Raw genomic sequence first — 24,980 nt, 5'->3', positions numbered from 1 at the left:
TGTAAATGATGGCGTGGTGCAAAGAAAGCCCGAGCCACATTCCCTTCCACAGAGGTGTGGTCGAACACAGCTCGTTTGAAACAGCCTGTTCTGAGCAGGCTTGAAGTAGAGGGATTTATAGGCATGATCAAATACAGGATCAGACTGGATTTTTGACAAGAAACTTAACAGACTTGTTTTGTGGAGCTCTGAGACTCATATACACTGGTTGAAAATGAGGATGATATATGACCTTTAAAAATGAGATAGTCTAGTGTATTCATTTGTATTTTTAATATATGGTATCAAAAGTTGTGGCACACTATAAATAGAGCTTGTGAATAAATACAGAAGGACTGAATACGATGGCATCAGGAGGCTTTGAATGTGGCTGTATTAATGTCTGTTCGTGTTACCTTATCTCAGTCTGTGTGTCCACTTCTACTCGGTGTGTATACATACATATTAATGTTATGATCTCCTTAGAGAGCCGTAATCCCACCGGGACAAAGACACTAGTCCATAATCCTGAGTCTCCTCCCACAACACAGCGCTGCAGATTTACTAAACACATCTGATTACACTTTCAATAGACCTGACATGCCCTGAAACTATGTGCCAACTATTTTCTAAATGTGGCCCCAATCCTGTCGAGCACAGGAAAACAACACCATGTGCTGTGTTTTTAGTAACGTTCCAAGTTTGGGGATCACAGCTCCAGTGTTTGAGGTGAACTATCCTACAGTAGATGAAGAATTAAAAAAAAAACCTTTTTAGATTTTACAGGAGATATAATCCCAGCTCATATACAAACACTAGATAAAGGTGAAGCAGAAGTCCCAATCTACCCTCTTTTTCCCCCCCATCTAATACAGCTCCCCGATTTCTTGTCTTGGTTATTTCTCCATCTCCCCTTCGCTCTCTCCCTCTCTGGTTATGTAACACTGCAGTTGTGCAAAGCTGCTGATGTGACGGATTCAAGTACCTTCACACACACACACACACCACACCACACACACACACACACACACACACACACACACACACACACACACACACACACACACACACACCACACCACACACACGCACACACACACACCACACCACACACACACACACACACACACACACACACACACACACACACACATACCATGCCCCGTGATCATCCAGACCACACTGTACCCTCTTTGATGGCTGTCCTTGTTTCTGTCATCATCATCGAAACTTTCATTGATTGCTGTCCTCAGAATTTGATGATGATGATTTCACAGTTCTACATTCCTTTATTGTTCTGACTTTTATTTTGTAATTTATCAAAACCTTTAACTCTGTCTGTATCTCTGTGTTGTTATTGGATGTCATGTGGTCGCAAAGGAGAAGGGACAGAGGACAGAGAGAGAGAGGTAGCTGGGTTACACCATGTGACCTCGCCAGCTGTTGCTGTACACCAGTGGGAGAAACAGGGAGGGAGGTGAGGAGCAGGAGCAGGAACAGGGGGCAGCAGGAGAGGGAGGGGTCGGAAGCTCGCTGGTACACAATGTGACGGATGACAATCCCTAGTTCTGCAGAGAGAGAGAGAGAGAGAGAGAGAGAGAGAGAGGCCGCAGGGGATAAACACACACACATGCACGGGGCGTAGATGTTAAGAGGAAGCTCACACACACACACACACACACCTCTCCTGATTCAGCGGAACTGATTCATTCGTCACCTCTCCCTGCATACTCGTGCAGCGAGCTTGCTGCATAACAACACAAGCCCAAAACCCAGCAGCACCTGCCTCTTCCGCCAACCTGCCCGTCTGTCTGCATAGATTAACGGCTCCGTTACAACTCTGACTGCGTGCTCTCTGGCGTTCACTGCAGCTGAGAGACGGAGGAGGGGTTGAGGGGGGGGGGGGGGACACACGACTGGCTGGAATCCACCACAAACAGACAAGCGCCGAATGTAAATGATGGAGAAGCTAAAAAGCCACGACCGCATTGAGGATTGGCCAATGGATAAAGCGCTGGACAAATAGATCACCTCAAAAGAGAATTAAAAGAGGACTCTCTTTCTGCGTGTCTACCTTAGGACCTCCTGCAGGGAGATGTTCATCATTATGGGATAGATGCACATAGGTCTTGCCTATTGCCATGGATACCAGCACGCGTAAATTCACAGTGCGGAGATGGTTTTCTATCTACCTGAAGAACAAGGCAGCAAGGAACAAGAACAACACAGGCTTCTGTCAGCTGGAGGTAAGATAAGCTGTAGAAACGTTCATTCAGGAGCAGGACAAACTTCAAAACAAAACTACACATTAACACACGTGTCTGTATGATGATGTTGAGGAGGGGTGCACCCTGTGTTTAGTTTGTGAAAATATTAAGGGCCAGAGGAACAAGAAAACACAAACAGGAACAGTTTCATTTCGACAGGAGGAGAGAGGATGTGAGAGGAGTCTGTGTGCACATGGGGATGGGTGTGGGAGGAATGTGTGATATTTTGTGGAGGGCTTCAGGAGTCATTGCAGCATCCTTACAGCTGTTGCTCTGCCTGACTGCCTGTCAAGAATCCAGAAAAACAGAAGGGCAGAGAGACACTGTGTTTTGACTCAGAGAGAGAGAGAGACAGAGACAGGCTACATGGAAATGCAGTCGGACAGACAGAAATGCTAACAGGCAAACAAGCAGCGAGGCAGGCAGGTTGATGGATAAATGGATGCAGACAGATTGATTCAGTGGACCTCCACAGCAGTGGGTGTCTATTTATAGCCCAAACAAACCAGCAGGGAAGGACAGAGAGGCAGAATGCTGTTTGCAGCACATCTTACCTGCACGTTCGAGCTAAAAATAGAAACCCCCCCCCCCCCGCTCCTCCTTTGGTCTTCCATGTTGTGATTGGGGATGAATCAGCGTCAGATGATCTATCTGTTTGTTTGTCTGTTTGTCTTTCTGTCTGCTTATGTTTGTTTACCTTCTGAGATAGGCCTACATGTCTGTGTCGTGATACTCGAATTGTCCATGTTGAGACATTCTCCTTTCTCTCTCTTGGAAAGTTCAGGATTCAGGATCAGCATCCGAGAATCTGAAACCAGGCATCATTCCAGCTGCCTTGTTAAAAATAGTGTTTAAACAGGAATGAGGCACTCGAAGCAAACTTCTACTGTGAAATGTTGCTCTGAAAACTGCTGAAACTTTCCAGCAAGTCACACTTCACACCCCAATCAGTGACACCAGAGGTGTAAAGCTGTAGAAAAAACTATATTAGGAAGGCTTTGACTTCACAGTTTGGATGTGTAAAGTGCTTCATTACCTCTCACCCCCAAAGGTTGTTTTTTTACTCAAATCAAAACACTAACTCATGAGCTTAAAAATCTAGGCATCTCATAATACCAGTGTTCAAATAATGTTTATATTAAAAGTCTTTATGCATGATGTATTACATACTTTACATCATTTAATCACTATCATTTGATGAAGTTCCACAAAGTAACATTTGAACCTCATATTACTGAACACATTCCCACAAAGCCTGATGTGAAAATTGAGTCAAAGCAAGTAGTACAAAAAAACATTAGGGACGGAAAATCCTTTTGATGGGAAATCTTTTGACATCAGGGATTGAGCGATGCAGGCTCAAGAGCTGCACTGAAGCTTTGCTCTCATGTCAGGAGTTGATCTGCTTTGAGGTTTGTTTCCTCCTGTTTTTCACTGAGGATGAACTTGCAGTTCTGCTTGGTTCTGTACTTCCTTTATAGGATCTAGACTGCGGAAAAATGTTATTTTATTTTATTTTATCTCTATTTAAATGCTAGGAGGGTATTATCATTTAAAACGTTTTCTAATGCCTGATTGAAGCGTTCAATCTCTGCGTCTGATCCTCAACTTCTATGAAAGTTGACACAAGGGACACTCCTCTGTTAAATTCAAAAATATCTGTCATTAGATGAATGGCTGTGATAAAAATGAATTTCAAAGGCTAAATTTAAGAGCTTGTAACCCGCTTTTGATGCAGGTACACTGTAACATAAAACAAATGTGCTGTTTTTACAACACTGCAAGACATCTGTAATTTCAATATTTTTAGCTCCTTAGGGTCAATGTCTTAAAATGTATTTTATTACAGTTTGTCATAAAAACATGTTTACTGTGTTGATTTATTTCTAAAAGGGCCTTAAAATGTCAACTTCTCAATTCCATAAACCAAAATAGCAAAGCAAATTCAGCACACAAAAAACAGTGCAATATAATAAGTGGTTTGCTTTATTGGTAAATGAAAATATCACGTAATTTAACTAGAGAATACGCAGTATACAACTACATTTACCCTTTTAGATAATCAACTCCTGATAGGGTTTTAAAGTGGACTAAAGGTGGGGGTGTAAAACTCAATACATAGCTCTAATTTCTCCCCTGAATTATTGTATATTGTCACACTCACCATTATTAGTCATGCATCATGTTGATCATTTGCTTCACTGAGTGGACTGAGGGAAACAAGTGTGACCTAAGCCAATGTCTTCCTAACAGCAACATAAATGACCAGGGTTATGTGTTTATTTAAAGGGGTGATTAAACACATTTTATTCTTATGTGTATTGCACCAACAATTTCTCATGACTGACTTCTCACTTTTGAAACATGATTGATTGTACCTCCAGAGTCTTTTAGCTTTAATGTGTTTTTATTTTCTGTCTCTGTGGAAAAGCCAATTATATACATAAAAGGTTAATGTGTCTTTCTTTTTCTTGCAGGAGGACAGTATATTGAAGGAAATTGACATTAGCCACCATGTTAAAGAGGGCTGTGAGAAAGCTGACCCCTCTCAGTTCCAGCTTCTTAAAGTGCTGGGACAAGGCTCCTATGGAAAGGTAAATAATACACATTTTATCCAAAACGTTTGTTTGAGCATTTTTTTTCAAACCGATTGGACAAGGTTGTTGGGAAAGGGATCCTAGGGGAACAGAGGAGATGAGTGTTGACAGAAGCACCCAAAAGATTAGCCCTGACACTTAGCCAATGCTGACAGCTAGGGGCAGGCTGTCCTTACTTGCCCAGCTGGCGACGTAGGTCATCACTAAGGCTAGCTACTGCAGGGGAGCAGCACTTCCTTAGCTGTACTCAGTGTTTAAAACATTCATACCACTGAATGTTGTCTTTAAAATGTGACTACAAAGGTTTCACTATATCTGGACTTTAACACATGTATTATAAGGCCAACATTACTGTAAGTGCACTCACATGCATTAAAATGCTGTTATAATTAAAGACCAGAGATGAGCATTGATACTACCACTAAAAAAATATGCCTGAACACTACCCAGTGCTGCTGCTGACAGCCACCAGGAGGCTGTCCTTATTTGCCCAGCTGGCGCAGTAGGTCATCTAGGGTGTGCTGCAGAGCTGCAGTGCATCTTCAGCTCCGCTCAGTGGTGATAATATTCATATCACTTAGATTGTCTGTATATCTAGACTGCAATTCAGACATGTGAACATTCAAAGTAAACATTGATGTTGAGCTCTATGGCTTTGCTCGCATTTGTTGTAGCCAGGGATGAGTCTGTTTGAACAACAACTGAAGAGCATTATCATCTGAAATGATGTTTCATGTAGCGCTGTGATTATTTAGGACCAAGGGACCTCGTCTAAACTGTGAAAAGAAACCAAAAGTACACATCAGTATGTAGAACTTGTTGTGTTTACAAAGACAATGCTTGTTAGGTTCGTTCTGCATACTTTGAATGTAGTTACATTTTCAGTCTACTAGGGGCTGAGTGAGACTCCGTCGAGGATAGGTGAGACAATTAGGGTAGAGGAAAGAAGAATAGATGTATGCAGGATTGAGCGTGCTACACATGTAGAGACGAGCAGTGAATAAACAACCTCAGCTGTTCGTTGTCTCCCTTGCCTGACTCACCAACATAACAGAACTGACGTCCACTTACTTTTGACCATGACGTTTTGTGTGTATTGTCACTTTTTCCCTTTAAAAGTACAAATTAAGAATAGTGACCTGAGTAAGTGATGAAAATAAGTGGAAAAATAACAGGTCTAATGTCAAAGGACTCAATTGCATGGCCACCATAAAGCTATTCACATTGCCCACAACACATCATGTATAGAAGATAAATGTAACTAAAAAGAGTTGTGAGACTTAAACTCACCTGTAGACTGTAGGCTGATGTAGCATGTGGATGTCAAGGTGGAAAACAATGTGCAAGGGTCTTCAAAATACATTTTTCAGTATGGCCAGAAAATGGCAACTCCAATGGGATGCTCAAGTAGTTTCAAGTGTTCCTCAAAACTGAACGATGTTGTTAAAATGATGGTACCTTTCAGAGTAATATCGACGATCAAGCAGAGTCCGACAGCAAGACTTCCTCTAGCTACTACGACTTCACAGCCAAAGTGTCAAATTTGGCTCTAAACAGAAGTCAACAAATCCATTTGTGTTCTCACTGTGCCTACATCTTTTTTTTTTCTATAGCCTTTAGTTCATCTCAAATATGTGACCAGCATGTTGCAATCCTTTTAAATAATTGACCAAGATATTTTTATGTTGCAAACACTTACTGTACGCAAGTGATGTGAGGTCAGGTTGTCAAGCTAAATGTTGACTAGCTTTGTTAGCTAGCTTGTTTACATAGCTTACCAGTGCTTAAAAGGCCATCGGCAAATCTGTGTAGCTTTTGTGTGTATCACAGTGAAGCAGCATTTAACTAAGTCTTCAATGAAAATAGTTGTCAACTGGCTCTCACCTTAGCTAACAAACTGCGTGACGTGTGAGTTTGGCTGTTTTTGCGATCTGATTTAGCATTTCAGGCGAAACGCAGGGACAAACGTGAGCATGCTCTTACAACAGTGCAGTGAGGGAAGAAGTATTTAGATACTCTACTTAAAAGCATATAGTAAAGCAATATAAAAATACTAAGTCCTGCATTGTATCGTATATAGTGTAAGTATTATCAGCTAAATCTACCCACATCAGAAATACAAGCAATGATTGTTTTGATAGTGCTGTTAACATGTGTTTCTTGATGATGCCGTGCTTATTTGACCTGTTTTTGATGAAATTTGATGAAAATATTATTATCGTATCAAAGTCAAAGTCAAAGTCAAAGTCAACTTTATTGTCAATTCCAAAATATGCCAGACATACAGTGGAATCGAAATTGCGTTTGTCTCCGTGCCACGGTGCAATACAACCAAAATAAGATAAAATAAGATAAGGTAAAAATAGATAAATAAAATGAGGTAAAAATAAGATAAATAATATTTACAGTAATAAATTATTGTGCAATATGTGCAATGTGCAGTAAACTGATTGTACTTTTGAATAGTTAGCTTCAGAGTTATTAGTCCAGAGTTCCTGGTGGCAAACGGGAGGGGGTTTCAACGTCCAACGTTCGTGGGGGCAGAGGGGAGGGAAGGAAGAGAGGGGAGAGAGTTAAGCTTCCTGACAGCTTGGTGGAAGAAGCTGTTTCCCAGTCTGGTGGAGCCGGCCCGCAGGCTGCGGTACCGTCTCCCTGATGGCAGGAGGCTGAAGAGGCTGTGTGAGGGGTGGGTGGGCTCACGCACAATGCTGGTTGCTTTGTGGGTGAGGCAGGTACCGTAGAGGTCCAGAAGAGAGGGGAGTGGGACACCGATAATCCGTTCAGCAACCTTCACTGTGCGCTGCAGGGTCTTGCGGTTGGCAGCAGTGCAGCTCCCAAGCCACACAGTGATGCAGCTGGTCAGGATGCTCTCGATGGTGCCTCTGTAGAAGGAGCACATGATGGATGGGGGGGCTCGTGCTCTCTTCAGCTTGCGGAGGAAGTAGAGGCGCTGCTGGGACTTCTTGGCCAGTGATGTGGTGTTGGTTGTCCAGGAGTGATCCTCACTGATGTGAACCCCCAGGAACTTGGTGCTGCTCACTCTCTCCACAGCAGCACCGTCGATGGTCAGTGGGGGTTTAGGAGTGGGGACTCTCTGGAAGTCGACAACAACCTCCTTGGTCTTGTCGACGTTCAGGAAGAGGTTGTTGTCTCTGCACCACGTGGCCAGGTGGCTGACCTCCATCCTGTAGTGCGTCTCATCGTTGTTGGAGATGAGACCAACCACTGTTGTGTCGTTCGCGAACTTCACAATGTGGTTGCTGCTGAAGGATGGAGCGCAGTCGTGGGTCAGCAGCGTGAAGAGCAGGGGGCTGAGCACACAACCTTGGGGGGCCCCAGTGCTCATGACGGTGGTTTTTGATGTACTGAGCCCCAGCTGGTCCAGTTTACTGAGGGCTCAGCACTTCCCTGTGCAACTGGCTGCTGGACTTCCTCAGCGAGAGGCCTCAGACAGTGTGGGTCGTATAAGAACATCACATATCGCCTTATTGACAAACTGTCTTCAATTGAGATAGCTTTAATCGTTTTCTCTGGACAGGAAGGATATAAAAAATGCTCAGAATGAGCTGAAAAGTAACTTTTAGCATCTGCACAATAAAACTATTTAGACACAAAGAAGTACAAGTATTAAGTGTCTCGAATGAAAAAATATTAAAGTAAAGTACGAGTACCTTCAACATGTACTGAAGGTCTGAACCACTGCTGTAGTGTATTGAATAATATTTCTGCAAATGGTTAGCCTTCTTCTTTTAGCAACTCCAGAATAACTTGACTTAAATTATACACTTACAAGTGTTTCTATTTTTAATGTGTGCTACTCCAGGTGTCTGTAGAATTGTTAAAACTATGGGTTTAAATGTTACAAACTGTGATAATGGTTGTGATTATGATGATGATGTTTGATGTCTGATGGTGGTGATTATGATGATGGTGGTGATTATGATGATGGTGATGATTATGCTGATGGTGATGTTTGATGGTTATGGTTCCAGGTGTTTCTTGTGAGAAAGATCAGAGGAGTGGACAGAGGGCAGCTGTATGCCATGAAGGTCCTGAAGAAAGCCACACTGAAAGGTAACTATCTGAAAACCTAAAATGTGAGATGCAGTGAGTAAACTACTAATAGATTGGCATACATACCCAGTTGTCTCCATCGCTTCATGTATTGATATATTTCGATATATTTTGTTCTAGAAGAGTCATAGCTAGGTCATGCACAATTGTTTTTCATATCAAGAAGAAGATTAAAACCTGATAATGTTGCATTCAAAAAATTGCCTGTATATTATTATATATGTAGATGTAGTTTTAAGGTGATATCACATTCAAAACAAACAGAAAAGTCATGTTTTCCTTTTGATCTCATTGCTTCAAATACTCAGTTAAAGCACTTTTACTGTCCTGCTCCAAAAATGAAGCAAATGGGTGGCGTGGTTAGTGTGAACCTAATGTACAGAGGCTGGTCCTCCGGGGGGGGCAACCCTGGTTTGAGTCTGACCTGTGACTCCTTTCCCCCATGTCATTCCCTGGGCTCTCTCCCCAATAATAAACCTTAAAATTAGATCTTGACTTGGACACACTATCGATGTGTCAATACCCATGGATATGCACAGGAAAGATAAGAGATTTGTGATTGTCTCAGTTTGCCCTACATTTAGGAGGATTTGTGGTAAAAGAGGTTAGTTTGTGCTCGAGAATCAGATAAACTGTTTTTGCGTCAAATGGGATTATTGTAAACGAGGATGTACCGTGGAAAAACAGGTTGAGATGCCATGTGCTGATTTAGTGACTATGAACAAGCCTCAATCCTCTTAACCTGCACCTCTGGAATTTAAAAAAAGTTATGGTTGCAATCTGTCAAGGCAACAGATGCTGCAGAAACCCTGTGATCTGTACTGTTTCCTCTACGTAATGAGAGTGATTCGATTTGACATTTTTTAATCAAGTAAAAGCTGATTCATCCTACAGAGAGCCTACTGGTGGTATAAGAGGCTTGTCATAATTTATACATGCAGGGGGATATAAATAACTGAATGTTATGTCGATAAACAAACTTCTCCTGACCGACTATCTCCTTCTCAGTTCGGGATCGCGTGCGGTCGAAGATGGAGAGAGACATTCTGGCAGAAGTGAACCATCCATTTATAGTTAAACTACACTATGGTAAGTCTGACTGTCTGAAAGTCTTCAATTAGTTGTTCATTGTTAACTTGTATATAGAGTATAGAGTCCTGACACACATCAGAAAATTTGAACATATAACTCCTGTCCTAAAAACACTCCATTGGCTCCCCATTTAACACAGAATCCCCTTAAAAATCATTTTTATTATTTATTTAATTTTACGTAATTTATTAATCCCTGAGGGATTTTCTGGTTTACTCTGTTATTGAGAGACATGCCTCTCACACACATAGGCCTGAAATACACACATGCACAAACAGGACCTGTGGACATGCATTAGTGGAGAGATGTCAGAGTGGAGCTGATACACACTGCTACGCAGGGAGCACACCGGAGCTGTTGGGGGTGCGGTGCCTTGCTCAAGGGCACCTTGAATTGGGAATTGCCCTGGCACCTCTCCCGTTGCCAGCCAACTTCCATATTTTGGTCCGCATCGGGACTTGAGCCAGGTACCCCTCCAGTTCCCAACCCAAGTCCCTACAGACTGAGCTACTGCTGCCCTCATAGCTCATAAAGCTACCAATGGTTCAGCTCCCAAGTATATTTCTGACTTGCTCACAGACTACAACCCTACCAGGGCTTCCAGGTCATCAAGTGAAGGTCTGTTAGTCGTACCAAGACTAAGATCAAAGTCCGGAGAGGGGGCCTTCAGTCACTGTGATCCTTCTCTCTGGAACAAACTTCCAGCTGAGGTCCATCACTACTGTCTAAAGAGAAACTCAAAATCTTCTTCTTCCAAGCATACAAATAGTTGCTATTTGTGTACGTGTGTTTGTTTGTGTGTAAATGTTATCACCTGTGTCATTGGTTGTATGTACAGTATGTCTTTTTGTGTGTTTGATTGCTATGTGATGTCTCTGGTGTGCATTGGACATGTGCTTTTTTTAAACTTGATTTCTGTATCTTATTCGTAACTGTTAGTTTCTTGTATTCCTGTGTTTTTATCATCAGTGTAAAGCACATTGAGCTTACCTGTAATGAAACATGCTTCATAAAAAGACTCACTATTCAATATAGGTTTCTTTGAGAGCCTAGAAGTAATGTTAAAAAGCTTTCAGGTGACCAGCATTGTTACATAAGGGGATCTACATTTTCTAAGTGACTCCTCTGGGAAAAGGAAAATTAAGAGGTTTAATGTTGCCATGACAATTACCTCTTCTTTTTTAGCAAGCCGCAGCTCGCTTGCTTTGAGAATTATCTTGGTTTTGTTCCTATGATGTTTGGGATTATAACCACCATAATTGTTCACATCTTAGCACACTCAGTGACTCTAGGTATCTGTCCAGACTCCCCTCGAGCATTTAGACATGTTGCCTGAGCTTATCACTCACTGTGAGCTATAACAGAGAGCACATCGGGGAAAGTCACTTTAACTGTGCCCTGAGCCCTGAGCGTGAGAAGTGATGATGCTGATTATGTCCCGCAACTGTAAGAGGTGGCATCGTTTACGCCTTCTCTACAATGTGCCATAAATATTTGTGGTGTGTGTCTGTTTTTGCACACGTGTGTTTGTTTGTGGATGTGTGTGTGTGTGTGTGTGTGTGTGTGTGTGTGTAGCCTTTCAGACAGAAGGAAAGCTTTATCTTATCCTGGACTTTCTCAGAGGAGGAGACCTTTTCACTCGTCTGTCTAAGGAGGTACGTTGGCCTCTCAAAGCTGATGTTTTTCTTATCTCATGATGTAATCCTGATTTTTCATTGTTGTGTATCACTCAGTAGACTGCCGTGCCTTTCTTTGTTTCAGGTGATGTTTACAGAAGACGATGTGAAGTTTTACCTGGCAGAGTTGGCCCTGGCGCTGGACCATCTGCACAGCCTGGGGATCATCTACAGGGACCTCAAACCTGAAAAGTACGACCTCACTGTTTCTGCTTTTCTGTTTCATTCATAAAAACTTGATCTTTAAAGCAGATTTTAATGCAAATGTTCCCGACAGTATTCTTCTGGATGAAGAAGGTCATATTAAGATAACAGGTCAGTGCATCCAACTTCAAATAAAACGGAAATTTGACTTTCATATGTATCTATTCATCTCTTAATTAAAGTCAAGCTCTCTCTTTATGACTCCATCCTGCCGCTGTGTTTCAGACTTTGGATTAAGTAAGGAAGCTATCGACCATGACAAAAGAGCATATTCCTTTTGTGGGACTATTGAGTACATGGCTCCAGAGGTTGTGAACAGGAGAGGACACACACAAAGTGCTGACTGGTGGTCATTTGGGGTACTTATGGTAAGCACTTTCCTTTCTGTGACCGCCTCTCTTCACCATTTATGTGTCTTTATTATGCAAGCATTTTTTGATCTTTCTACTGAGCTGAAGGTTCTGTCTGATAGTCCTTGCTAAACCAGGAGGCATACATTAAAGTACTCCGCTCTTAGATAATGAGCCAGTGTGTACTAGTTGTTCATTTTGGCTTTCTTCTTGCTGTAGAGCTGCACAATTATTACCATGACTGGCCGATTAGGTTCCATCACTGTCGGTACAGGATTTTTCTCGTGCTTTTTTTTCGACTGGTGGCTTATCTTACTAATACTAAAAAGGAGGTTAACATTTTCTGATGGCTGGCAGCTACATCAGGGCACCAGGGGAAAGTTATCAGCCCCGCCTGACCTTGGCTAATAATAGAAAGTATTATAACAAACAAGCGATAGCTCAGCTTTTCAGAATACTCTCTCTGGACTCTGGACTGACCGGAAAATGTAAGACAGTTATCTAAAGAGTCCTTTTTCTGGGAATTAGGACCAAAAAAAAACATTGTTTCTTGTCACAAGACGGGTATACATTTAACGGGTTATCGCAGTACACAAAGCATTCACAGGTTTATGAACATTTGTACAATTTCTTATTGGATTCTTTTTTTCTCCTCTTTGAGCATCATTTCTATAAAAATAAAATAAAATGACACAGTTCATGAATAGGGCTGATTGTTACAGCGGCATGAATTTCCACAAATCTTTCTGTCGTTGTGAGAAGTGACTGAAGTTAATGAAGATCACATGAGAGTTGTAACACTGTTAACTGCTGTACATGTTGTTTACTCTTTCATGACAATATTCATAAACTGTCTTCTCTGGTAACCTTCATGCCACACGACTCAGCTGACTGGGTTGTGTGTTTGTAATAGACACTAATCATCAGTTCACTCAGTTCAGGATTTCAATCAACTAATGACATTTGAATCCACCTCAGTGTTTTTTTTTTTTTATCTGACATTTGGGGACATTTGCTCTGACGATTGGTACCGTCTGTTTTCCAGTTTGAGATGCTGACAGGGTCACTACCATTCCAGGGAAAAGATCGAAAAGAAACAATGGCACTTATTCTAAAGTAAGTCTAATTCCCACTCTCATGTTTTTTTTATTTTGTGCCTTTATTTTAGAGATAGGACCGTGGATAGAGTCGGTAATCAGGTAGGGAGAATGGGGAATGACATGCAGGAAAGGAGCGATAGGTGGGATTCGAACCCGGGCTTCACTTGGAGGACCACAGCCTCCATACATGGGGCGTGCGCACTAACCACTACGCTGCTGGCGCCCCTTGTTGTTATATTTTAGGTCTCGTATTTATGACTTGAGTATTGATGTAGTTTAAACATGTCAGCATATTGATGACTTCTTATGTTACTGATGTGTCATTAACATCTTGATCTCAGTTTACGGGTTAAAATGATGAATCTTTATTTTCTAGTTTGCCATAAGTAGCGACATGTTGTATATAAGAGTGTTGTTGTTTTTGAGTAAAGCTGTTATTGTCAAAGTTTCTGATGAATTGGTGTTTTCAAGATAATGTGCTCATGTGAATCGCTAACAGAAACAGAATGATTGAGCTATTACCATATTCATATTTTTGTCTCTCGTCTGTACAGAGCGAAGCTGGGAATGCCTCAGTTCCTCAGTCCTGAAGTGCAGAGCTTATTAAGAGCACTCTTCAAGAGGAACCCTGTTAATCGACTCGGTAATGTTTATGAATATATGAACAGAGCTTATGCAAATGTCTCTTTTAATAAAGAAAGCCTGAGCTACAGCATGGTGGTCCCAGCTCCCACAGTCTCCATATATAATCCCAATAATGTAGAACAATTAGTATGTCTGCAGTGTCCAGGCAGGCAGACCATATGGAGGTCCATTAAGAATTTGGCAGTGCACAGAAAAGACTGTTTCTCTCAATTTTTCTCATTCTGTGTGACTGACAGGAGCCGGACCGGACGGAGTGGAAGAAATAAAAAGGCATCGCTTCTTTGCATCGATAGACTGGACTGTAAGTACAATTTATATCCTAAAGGGCCTAAAGAGCTTTTCAGGGAAGGACACTAAAGTGTTTCCTCCAAACTGCTTCTTGCATTCTACTAAAAACGTACATCGCTTTGTTTACACAGACTGTCGATGATTTAATAGAATAGAATATAAGTTTATTTGTCCACAAAGTGGAAAATTGTCTTCGGCTTCATAAGAACAAGACAAAAAACATGATGACAAACAAGACAACATTCAAGCACAGCAGGAAACCAGGAGAGCGCCTGTAGTCCTCGACAAAATCACAGTCAACATGGTGCGTGAATTTAAAAGAATAATTTAGTATAATAATAATAATAGGGCCAGAGTTTTAAGACATTTCATAAAGTTATAGGTTTAAAACAGTCATTTCATAAAACAATGTGCAGTTAGAGTTGGGGTGGGGGCATTTTTTCCTTTATGAATTTAATCATTTTATTATTTTGGTACAAATTATTTTTTATAAACATTTTTTTTGGCTCTTGGCAGTCTGAATCACCGACTTGATGGAAGTACTTCGAAATGGGAGTGCAGTGGATGAGAAGGGTCACTTGTTATGCTCGCGGTATTGACCACTCTTGTCAGTTTGCTTTTACATTTAACATCTAAATGCCCGTACCATGCGACCATGTTAAAAGACAAAATACTTTCTACCAGATTCTTGTACCACCATTTCAAGAATCTTTGTACTCACCCCAAACTCATTCAGCTTCCTAAGTAGGTGTAGCCTCTGCAGAGCTGTTTTAAAGACATAGTCTGTATTATCTATGAATTTGAGGTGACTATCGAATATTCCTAAATATTTAAAGCAGTTTACCTTTTCAACAATTTCCCCCATGATTGTTAGGCACAAGTCAGAAATATTGTTTTTACTGGATATAACCATTTCTTTAGTTTTACTAATGTTTATCTGTAAAGCACTCGATAGACATGATTAAAATACATATTCTCTCCTTTAGTGTCTCCTGCACGTAGGAGGCCAACAAGTGCCATATCATCAGCATATTTGAATTAGCTAAAATCTGAGTCTTGGAGTCTGAACTCATTTGTATACACAGAGAACAATAAAGGGGACAAGATGGTGCCTTGAGGTGCGCCTGCATTTAAAACAGTCAGTTCTGACACATTACCATTTAAGCACACTCTTTGTGGACGCTCAGACAGAAAGTCTTTGATCCACAGAATAAGACCCCCATTCACATCTAAATCCAAGAGCCTTTTTAAAAGGTTATGTGTTCTGATTGAGTTAAAAGCAGAACTAAAGTCGATAAATAACACTCTAGCATAGTTTGTTGTCTGTTTCAAGTGTTTGGTCACTTTGTCAATTAAGGTTACTGTTGCATCATCAGTTCCTCTTGACCTTTTATATGCACATTGGAGGGGATCAGGATGGCAGGTCACAGCTGATGTTAATGTTTAACATGTTTCATTCATGCAAGGGTTTTCCCCTGATACATTTCTCATACTATCTTTTTTTTTTTACTTTTTCTGTGGCAAAGATATATTTTTTTCTCCTGAGGTTGTACTTCTGAGATGCACTATTCATATTATTTCAATCAGGAGAGACTTAAGTAAGAATTTGCAATTATTTATTGTTGTTAACAGTTTAGGAAAGGATAAATATGCAATGCAGTGTCTTTGGCGATTAAACTGCAGGATGTGATGAGGAGTGGGATTCTGAGGCTGTATCTGAACTCTGCTGAGCTTGAATGGAGGTGACTAGGGAGAAGGAGGGTTGCAGCGATCGCACTGAAATGACAAACTGACTGGAAGAGAGAGAGCAGATTTTAAAGGGGGCATATTATGAAAAATCCACTTTTACAGTGTTTTTGAACATATTCTTGGGTAACCTGAGTGTCTACCAACCCACAAAATGTGAACTAAACCCATCCGGTCCTTTGTTTGTGGTCTGCACAAGTCTTACAACAGAGAAAAATGCTCCATTTCAAATTTGCTCTCTTTGTGGCGTCACAGTGGTCTTTTGCGCAGGTCCGCCATTTTTATTCTCGCTAGCGAAGGAGTGATGTCACAAACCTCCTCTGGTGCTTGATTCATGTTATATTTTGACCAAAGCACAGCACAGATGTTTCATTTAGACCACAGGGGACTGTTTGAAAAGTTTGAAAATTGTTATAATATGTCCTCTTAGAAATTTGACCGCAGCAGGATGATTGGTTGAGAGAGGTTGTGGCAGAATCTGCATGGTCTCTAACATCTCTAATAGCCTTTCTCACAGAAAGTTTGCTCATGCACAAATGTTCCAGTTGTGCATGTCGTTACCTGCACTATCATAATCTAACCTTGATATCCACTCATTCAATGTGACCTGCATAAACAGGATCACTCTTCAAAAGCAAGCACTATTGCCCAAAGCCTTGATTTGAGTTAAGAAGCTTTTCAAACATCACTGAATCCCACTCTGAAATGACATTTGATTCTTAAAAATTTAAGAGCTGTTCTTGCAGCCTCCCATGAATACATTCAGGTTAAGAAGAAAACCTGTCTCATTGTTTGAGTACTGGACTCAGGGAGGAATATTTAGTCAACATATGTAGAGGTAATACTTTGAGCATTTATTGTTCTCAGGTAAAATGACATTTGACATGCTTATTGCCATATATTTGTATTATAGTCGTGATCATATTCAAGAGTATGGTGTTATGAAATAAGCAAAACAGCAATGTATGGCAGGACAATTGATATGGTTAGATTTACTGACACAAACCTCAGGAAGACTCTGGTAAGAGGAGATACCAGAGAAGATTTAAAAAAAGTCAGTTTCATTGAGAAATCTCAGCAAACCCATCGCTCACTTATTGCTTTTATGGAAGAACAGAATCTTTTAAATTGCTTGTTGTCACATTGTTGCCACTGTTGGTGTGTATCATATTCCATCAGACTTTCAGAAGCCTTGTAACATTTGTTTGATCACATGCCCACTAAACTCAGTCCTATTGGCTCTCACTGTTACTGCTCACTACAGTAATACCACCTCCACCCTTCACCTTTTACAGATGCTGTTGTGTTGGCTTGATGTGACAGGCTATCAGCCTTGTCATCAGGCAAAACATTTTCTCTGCTTTCCATCAGAATCTTGTAGACCTTTCCTCTGTGAACCTCAAATCTTCTAAAACCCTTTGAGAGGATTTTATCGTAAAGCCGGACTGAAAACACATTCTTAGCAGCCATGCACCGTAGAGTATCAACTACAATTCAAATAGCAAATGAAAGTGTGTATTTCTGATAATACACACTACACACTGTAACATTAAAAAAAAACATAATTGTGTCATACTTGTTTGATGTGAAACCAAACCACTGTGCACAACAGGAAGTGACTGCCATTGCAAGGGTGACCCCTGCAGGCCATACTCTCTAACATACTTAGGGAAATATATGCAAACATTTCTTTTTTATGACGTTCAGTACATAAATGTGTAATTAAAAAATGTGATTTAAGGTTCCTTATTGACCATATCAAATGTATCTTTTATAGAGGATTATTAGTTGTCTTTATTTATTCTCCTCTTTCCTCATTGACTTTATTTTATGCCCTCATAGTCACATTACAAGATGAATAGCTATGTTTTTACATTAATACCTGCATCACCCCAAGTTTGGTTTGGGATGTGAGACAAGCGTGTAATGCAACCTCGCCTTTAATCGTTATCACTGGGGGCCAGTGAGTTTTAGGAAGCGGCATTTCAGTGGAGAGAAAGAAACTTGTTGACACTTTTCTCTGTCTAAACTATGAGTGTGACTGTTACCTCATTTGAATTTTCAGCAGATTGTACGTCAGCTTGTGATCAGAACAGCTGTTGTTAAAAGTGTTGACATTGATCTGTGATGTTTTGTTGTTGTTGTTTTCTTTAGAAGTTGTTCAAGAGGGAATCGAGGCCTCCCTTCAAACCCACAGTTGGTCGACCTGAAGACACTTTCCATTTTGATCCTGAGTTCACCTCCAGAACACCCACAGGTGACTAACACAAAAGAAAGCACTCAAATACATACATTCCTATATATCAGTCAAGATGTATCCAGTGATTTTATGATGACTAATGATGCATTTAAACTGGAAGGTTAGTACATATTTGTGGTATTGTGAGTACATGTTTGTTTTTTGTTGCCTGTTCAGATTCTCCCGGCATCCCTCCCAGTGCTAACACGCACCAGTTGTTTCGAGGTTTCAGTTTTGTTGCACAAAATCAGAATCCGGAGTCCAGTGTTGCGACGGTCGCAGCTACTCGTCAGGAGTTGAGCAGTATCAACCCCATTGCACAGGTACTACCTCCCCCCCCCTTAAACAGTTCACATCGTTACTCCACATACAATAAAGTGATGCCGATCAGATTTTACTTTGGTTTTTTTTTATTTCATGAGCTCGCTGCTTGATTAATTAAGTGATGGCTATTAGATGGGCTAACCTTTCTAAATATCACCCTCATAAATCAAAGTCAGAAGTGTGGAAGTTGGTACTTACATGCATATGTATATTGCTTTATAAATGTTATTTAATATTATTACTTCTTTTCCTGTTTTGACTTCTTACTTGGTTTAATATGTGTCATGTAAGCAAAACCACCGTAAAAACAGTCACATCTGTTACTACAGCAACTACTCTCCCAAAGAACATACGACACATCAGACCTGAACACGTTTATGAAATCTGAGAAAGGAGTGTGTGTCTGTGTTTCCTGCAGCGTCTCCGTGGTGATGTGGCCTTCAGCGATGTTTATGAACTGAAGGAGGAAGTTGGGCCGACAGTGACCTCTGCCTGCAGGAGATGTCTGCACAGAGTTACTGCTGTGGAGTATTCAGTGAAGGTAGTGGACATGTAACCATTACAAAGACTCTTCAAGATTTGCAAAAATAATGAAAGGTTTATTCAACTTTTTTTTTAAAGATTTTTGGTTCATAAGGTTTTGGAATTGTTTTTGATTTGTTCATCTTGCAGCGATGCAATAGGCTGTAAAGTAATACTTGTGGGCATTTTTCTCCTGTCAAAGTTAGTCGACTTAAAGTGCTTCATTTTGGCCACTGGAATATTATTCTACACGTGGGACAACATTATAGGAAAGATCTCCACTGAGACAGACCTTTTTCTTAAAGAGATGATTATCAAACAGCTGTTACATCGCTCATGTCACCAGACTCCATTGAAAAAATAAAAACTGTAATTTACCTGGCAGAACAGGTGAATCATTAACCTCACAGACACAGTATGTTAGTTAGGGGAAATCCTTCCGGCATCTTATCCCATCTCCCCCTATCCCATTTTTCTTAACAATGAGTATTGTCCTTAACCTGCTCTTTTGTAAAGTGTCTCAAGATAACACTTGTTATGAATTGACGCTATGCAAATAATGATTGATTGATTGTTATTGTGTCTCACGCAGATGTCGTGTCTGACATTAGCTAACCATTGAGCAAAGTCAAACAATAACACAAACAAACAGATCAAAGCAGCAGGAAAAGAAACTCCTGGCTATCTGCTCCACCACCAAACAAAATCGGATATATTCTTGAAGTTAATGTGAGAGTCAATGGAGTCATGTGACTTTGAAGTTCTTTAACATGAAGTTCTGTCTTTTAATGAATGTATATAGCATATCTATTTTTTGTCATGGCAAACTGAGCTTTCATACATTTTAAACATACCTGAAAATTAAACTCAACTCAACTTCAACTTTATTTGTCACCGAAGGGCATTTTGCAGCAATAACAGGACAGACAAAAGACAAAATACTTTTAAAAAGCTAACACGGAAAAATGTAAGAGGCACTGAACATAGCAGCCTTGGAGAAACAAACAGTGATCGTTAAATGATGCTCTTAGCAGCTTCTATTACACACAGAATAAAGTGCTGAGTCAACAAGAATATACCCAGGTCACTTTTAAATGTTCATCACTGGTAATAAGATTCAAAAGTGCACATTACAACACAGTCAAATACATACCCTACCAAACCTTAATCATAAATAAACCTACAGTAAGAAGTTGTTTTAATGGCTTTGGCATGTGAGTGATGCACTGTGGGAAAAGGCTGCACACAAGAAGCAGCATTTGTGCATCCTTACAATGTCTACATCGAGGTTTAGATGTTGCAAATAAAACGTTTCCTTTGTTTTCTTTGTGTCAGATTATTGAGAGAGCGAGGAAAGATCCATCAGAAGAGATCGAGATTCTGTTACGATACGGACAGCACGCAAATATTATTACCCTGAAAGATGTAAGTGTAACACTCCCTCCCTGAAATAAACATACTTTAATGACCAGCTGAGCTTTTTCCTCATCTTCTGAACAGATCCTCATGAGCCCAGGGTGTGTGTGCCTTTTATCCATTAGGTGTTTGACGACGGCCAGTTTGTCTACCTGGTTCAAGATTTACTGAGAGGAGACGAGCTGCTGGACAGAGCTCTGACTGTGCCAAACTTCACAGAGAGAGATGCATCAGACATCATCTGCACGCTGAGCAAGACTGTGGAGTATTTACATTCACAGGGGGTGAGACAGGGGGGAATATTATTTGTTAAAAGCATTGATTTTCACAGAGACAGCAGCAAACAAATCCATTGGTCTTAGTTTTGGCTCTGCTAGACTGTGAAACTAAAAACATGATAATATTGCTAAACATGAGTGTGCTTGTGTTTGTGTGTTTCAGGTTGTGCATCGAGACCTGAAGCCTGGCAACATCTGCTATTCCGATGACAGTGGACTCCCAGAAAGCATCAGGATATGTGATTTTGGTTTTGCCAAACAGCTCAGGGCAGAGAACGGTTTACTGATGATCCCCTGTTACACAGCTACGTTCATGGCTCCTGAGGTAACAATCATAATGTCTCACAGAAAGTTAAGACTTAGCTTTAAATACTCATGATTATCTCATCCCACCATGCACTCTGTTTCAATAGCCGCTGTGTTTGTGTGTGTGTGTGTGTGTGTGTGTGTGTGTGTGTGTGTGTGTGTGTGTGTGTGTGTGTGTGTGTGTGTGTGTGTGTGTGTGTGTGCAGGTTCTGAGGAAGCAGGGTTATGATGCAGCCTGTGATATCTGGAGCCTGGGGATCCTGCTCTACACAATGATAGCTGGGTGTGTAAAAAAAAAAAAAAAAAAGAGCATTCAAAACGATCAACATTTACAGACTCCTTCAGTAGTTCAGCTCTTTATTGTAACAAATAAGCAGTATCTAAAGCTGCTGGATGTGTTATAAATACACTACCCTGTTGAAATTACAATAACAGACGATGTATTTTAACACGTCATCATTATTACCTTCACCTTCTTAACATGAGGTTTAATCGTCTCTAGATTCAATAATATCAGGGATTTTATTTCATTTGTAGATTTTAGAGAGCTCTCAGTTGTCTGATTCATCCTCTGTTGAATTGCCCTGTGTAAACGTGTTTTCTTTATTGTCCAGCTTCAGTCCATTTGCCAGCAGCTCTGATGACACAGCAGAGGAAATTCTGGCGAAAATCGGCAGCGGGAAATTCGTCATCACAGGAGGGAACTGGGACCTGGTGTCAGATTCTGCCAAGGTGAATGACATTCTTTTTTTTATATTTTTGGGAGATAGAGATAGACGGGTTGTGTTACTAAAATGACTTTGCCTAAATGTCCTAATGTGACCTTTGTTTACCTGCATGTGTTCAGGACATTGTGATAAAAATGCTCCATGTGGACCCTCACCAGCGCCTGACCGCCCCCCAGGTAATACAGGTCTATAAAATGACTATGTGTGCTTAGGTAGACTATGAGCCATTCTTAAGTACTATTTATTGTGCATATAGCTTCAATTAGGATCGACTATTTGCACTGGAAACACAGACACATAGAAGATACATACTTCACCTCCTGACAATACAACAGAGAAAATCATTAGATTTATATATGTCAGTATTTTCCTTGTCCAACACATTCATCTTTACTTTGTGTTGATGTGAGAATAGTGTCAGGTCTGTGGTGTATTTAAGCCTCCTGTATCTTTGGCTCTTTAGGTTCTTCGTCATCCCTGGATTGTAGACAGAGAGCAGCTCTCTGACACAGCTCTCTCCAGACAAGATGCACTTACTGTCAAGGTCAGACCTGTGTGCATGTGTGCATACAGTACATTTCATTAGGATATGATTGTAAATACTTGATACTCAGTATTATAATGTGTTTGCATGCTACCTCCTAATTGTAAGAGAACACAAGCTACAGAGTGTAAAATTGTTTGTGAGTATTTGTTTTTTAAAATAAGTTAATTTTCAAACATATTACATTGCAAGAAACCTGTGATGTGTTCCATCTCTGTCCATCGGGTGGCGCTGTCTGCCACTAAATTTGTTTTTGATCAATTCGGACCAGTATTAATATCATATAATGTGTTCTCATATTTTTCCACCAGGGGGCACTGTCTGCCACTTACTCAGCTCTGAAGCGCTGTGTCACTGCGCCGGTCCTGGAGCCGGTTCAGTCTTCCAGCCTGGCTCAGCGGAGAGGGATGAGGAAACTGGGAAGTCCCAAAGTTGAATCTGACACTCAAGTGAAAGAGCCCACCGAGCAATCCAAGTAAATCTCCAGAGATGTGAAAAATGTGCACACATAATTCAAGTGTTGGAAGTCGTTTTGATCTGACATCAGTTTCGAATCACTCAATTCAAAAGAAACATGTGAAAACAATCTTATACTGTGAAATAATGAATTCAGCCTGTGACTGTAAATAGATCAAACCCCATTGAACTCGACTTTTATGAGCCTTATTTTAACCTTGCAGTAGCCTTTATGGTCATTGGATGACCACCAATTGTCCTGTAAGCATAGCGAACATCCAATTGAAAAAAAAAAAAAAAAACATCATGTAAATCAATCATCTTGCTATACTTTTAGCGCAGCACTGAGACAACATTTTTCATAGTTTGATGATGGCAATATTATTACAAGGAGCTAGAATGATCTGGTATTTTAACTCGTATATGGACAGTAACTTCTTTATGACCATGCATGTTTGAATGCAAGTAGAGCTAATGTATATTTCACAGACCACATGTTGCCTGCTGTCATCTCTCTATCTGTAGCTCCAGCAGCTAAATATGGCCGATATAGGTTTGGTCACAAAAATCATAAAAAGCCGAATTAAGTGACACAAACAACATAGTAAGATGTTGGTTTATGTTCATATTAAGCACATACATGTACCAGGAAATGTAAGACAGTCAAACAATACTTACCGTCTTCCACTTTCATTACTCTAACATTTATCTAACATGAGATATGCTAAAATGACATCTATGTAGATGGGACGCAGCGTACGGTTCCTTCTATCAAGTCTCTGAATTTGACCCGAGTTATGCACGTTACAAGAGGGAAACTTCAAACCTTCTGTGAATAATGCCGTCTAAGTCTTATTGTTGATAATATGTTCAATAATGTTACCGTATGTATTACCGTCTTCCATAAACTCAGCCTTTGACTCTTACAAAGTTTATTGTTAAATGTATTACTCATGTGAGCGATGAGGTGAATAATGTGAAACTGTTTTCTTGTTTATACATCACATATTTAAAATGTTGTTGGTACTCAGTTTACCTATTTGAACAAGCAATTCTGCATTCGGTGTAATAGCTCGTTGTTTTCTGCGTGTGCTTTGTCGCTACACTTATTACTGTAGGCTCCTGTTTGCTGTCAGTGTATGAAAGTTGAGATGTCAAAGCAGCTTTGTGAAGGAGGATTGTACATACTGACGCTGCCCTGGATGTCTCTCAGAAGTTATACAATCACGGATACGAGGTCAATCAGAGCAGAGTGATTTGTAGATATGAGGAGCTCACTTTGTGTTGTACAGTTTACCAGTAGGATTGTAGATGATTAAACCATTCAGAAGACATCCTGTGATGTGCAACCCAAACAGCACTGTCGCAGAGTGACAGTCTGTACATATATATCCTGTATGTGTTGTGATGCATTGCACAACTGTAATACGAGGAGCTGGGATAGATGCATATACTGTTGTAGATATATTGTACATGATGGTAGTAGAGCTGTACATATTGTTAACTAATTTAGATTGTACATACTGCCGTGCTCAAATCGCCATTACAAATGTTAGATTGTTTATAAATGGTGTTGCACAACTTTAGGCCAGCCGTGATACTGTACATATTGTGTTTGCAGATGAAATACTGAGATTGTACATAGTATATTGTGTTGTGCATCCATTGCTCAGAGTGTACAGACTATCTTTACCTGGCCAATCAATACGATCATTGGCTAGAATGCCAAAGTTTTGCAAATAAAGTCAAAGAAATGAAACAGCATTTAAAGAGTGAGGAGCTTTTTATTGTAAACATTTTTGAATGTTGCCACGTTGTGTTGATGTATTTTTAGAACTTAATCATCAGTGACATGAATTCCTTAACTCGTTATATCAGACAGAGTAAAATAACACAGTTAAAAAAAAGGGCCTTTTAGATGAGATTAGATTATAAAAACTTTGTTTTTCACAGCAGACATTTGACTTCTGAAGTGTCTGGTTAAACCATGAAAGTTAAAACATCAGTCGCCTGAAACAGAAGCCGCTAAACGGAATTTAGTACCTCAGGAGAAGTGTCAAATTCGATTCAGATTCAGACAACTTTAATAATCCCAGAAGGGCAATTCAGTTTCACAGCCTACTGAGTCATTGAGAGAAACCAAGACAACA

At 40.4% G+C, this 24,980-nt stretch overlaps 1 protein-coding gene across 1 annotated transcript; it reads left to right on the top strand.

Moving 5' to 3' along the window:
* The first annotated feature begins 1,529 nt into the window (after window positions 1-1,529).
* rps6ka2 (ribosomal protein S6 kinase, polypeptide 2) lies at window positions 1,530-24,594 on the top strand. The gene is made up of 22 exons (XM_020649900.2): window positions 1,530-2,224; window positions 4,723-4,839; window positions 8,835-8,916; window positions 9,925-10,005; window positions 11,584-11,663; window positions 11,770-11,876; window positions 11,962-11,999; window positions 12,114-12,256; window positions 13,284-13,354; window positions 13,893-13,981; window positions 14,220-14,284; window positions 18,172-18,274; window positions 18,434-18,579; window positions 18,999-19,121; window positions 20,438-20,527; window positions 20,644-20,802; window positions 20,960-21,121; window positions 21,309-21,385; window positions 21,717-21,834; window positions 21,950-22,006; window positions 22,294-22,374; window positions 22,686-24,594. The coding sequence occupies exons 1-22, from the start codon at window positions 2,120-2,122 to the stop codon at window positions 22,851-22,853; spliced, it is 2,262 nt and encodes a 753-aa protein (XP_020505556.1). The 5' UTR covers window positions 1,530-2,119; the 3' UTR covers window positions 22,854-24,594.
* Window positions 24,595-24,980: the final 386 nt, after the last annotated feature.

Source organism: Labrus bergylta, chromosome 3 (genome assembly GCF_963930695.1).
Source record: "Labrus bergylta chromosome 3, fLabBer1.1, whole genome shotgun sequence".
In the NCBI taxonomy this organism is placed as follows: Eukaryota; Metazoa; Chordata; class Actinopteri; order Labriformes; family Labridae; genus Labrus; species Labrus bergylta.
Note: the sequence above shows the minus strand (reverse complement) of the source record. Positions and strands in the feature narration are given on the sequence as shown.

Bases quoted from the DNA above. Each gene is read 5' to 3' on its own strand.
- rps6ka2 (XM_020649900.2), top strand. From the start codon at position 2,120: ATGGATACCAGCACGCGTAAATTCACAGTGCGGAGATGGTTTTCTATC. The intron at 18,275-18,433 runs GTGACTAACACA...TTGCCTGTTCAG, and splicing joins CACCTCCAGAACACCCACAG to ATTCTCCCGGCATCCCTCCC. The intron at 20,803-20,959 runs GTGAGACAGGGG...TGTGTGTTTCAG, and splicing joins AGTATTTACATTCACAGGGG to GTTGTGCATCGAGACCTGAA.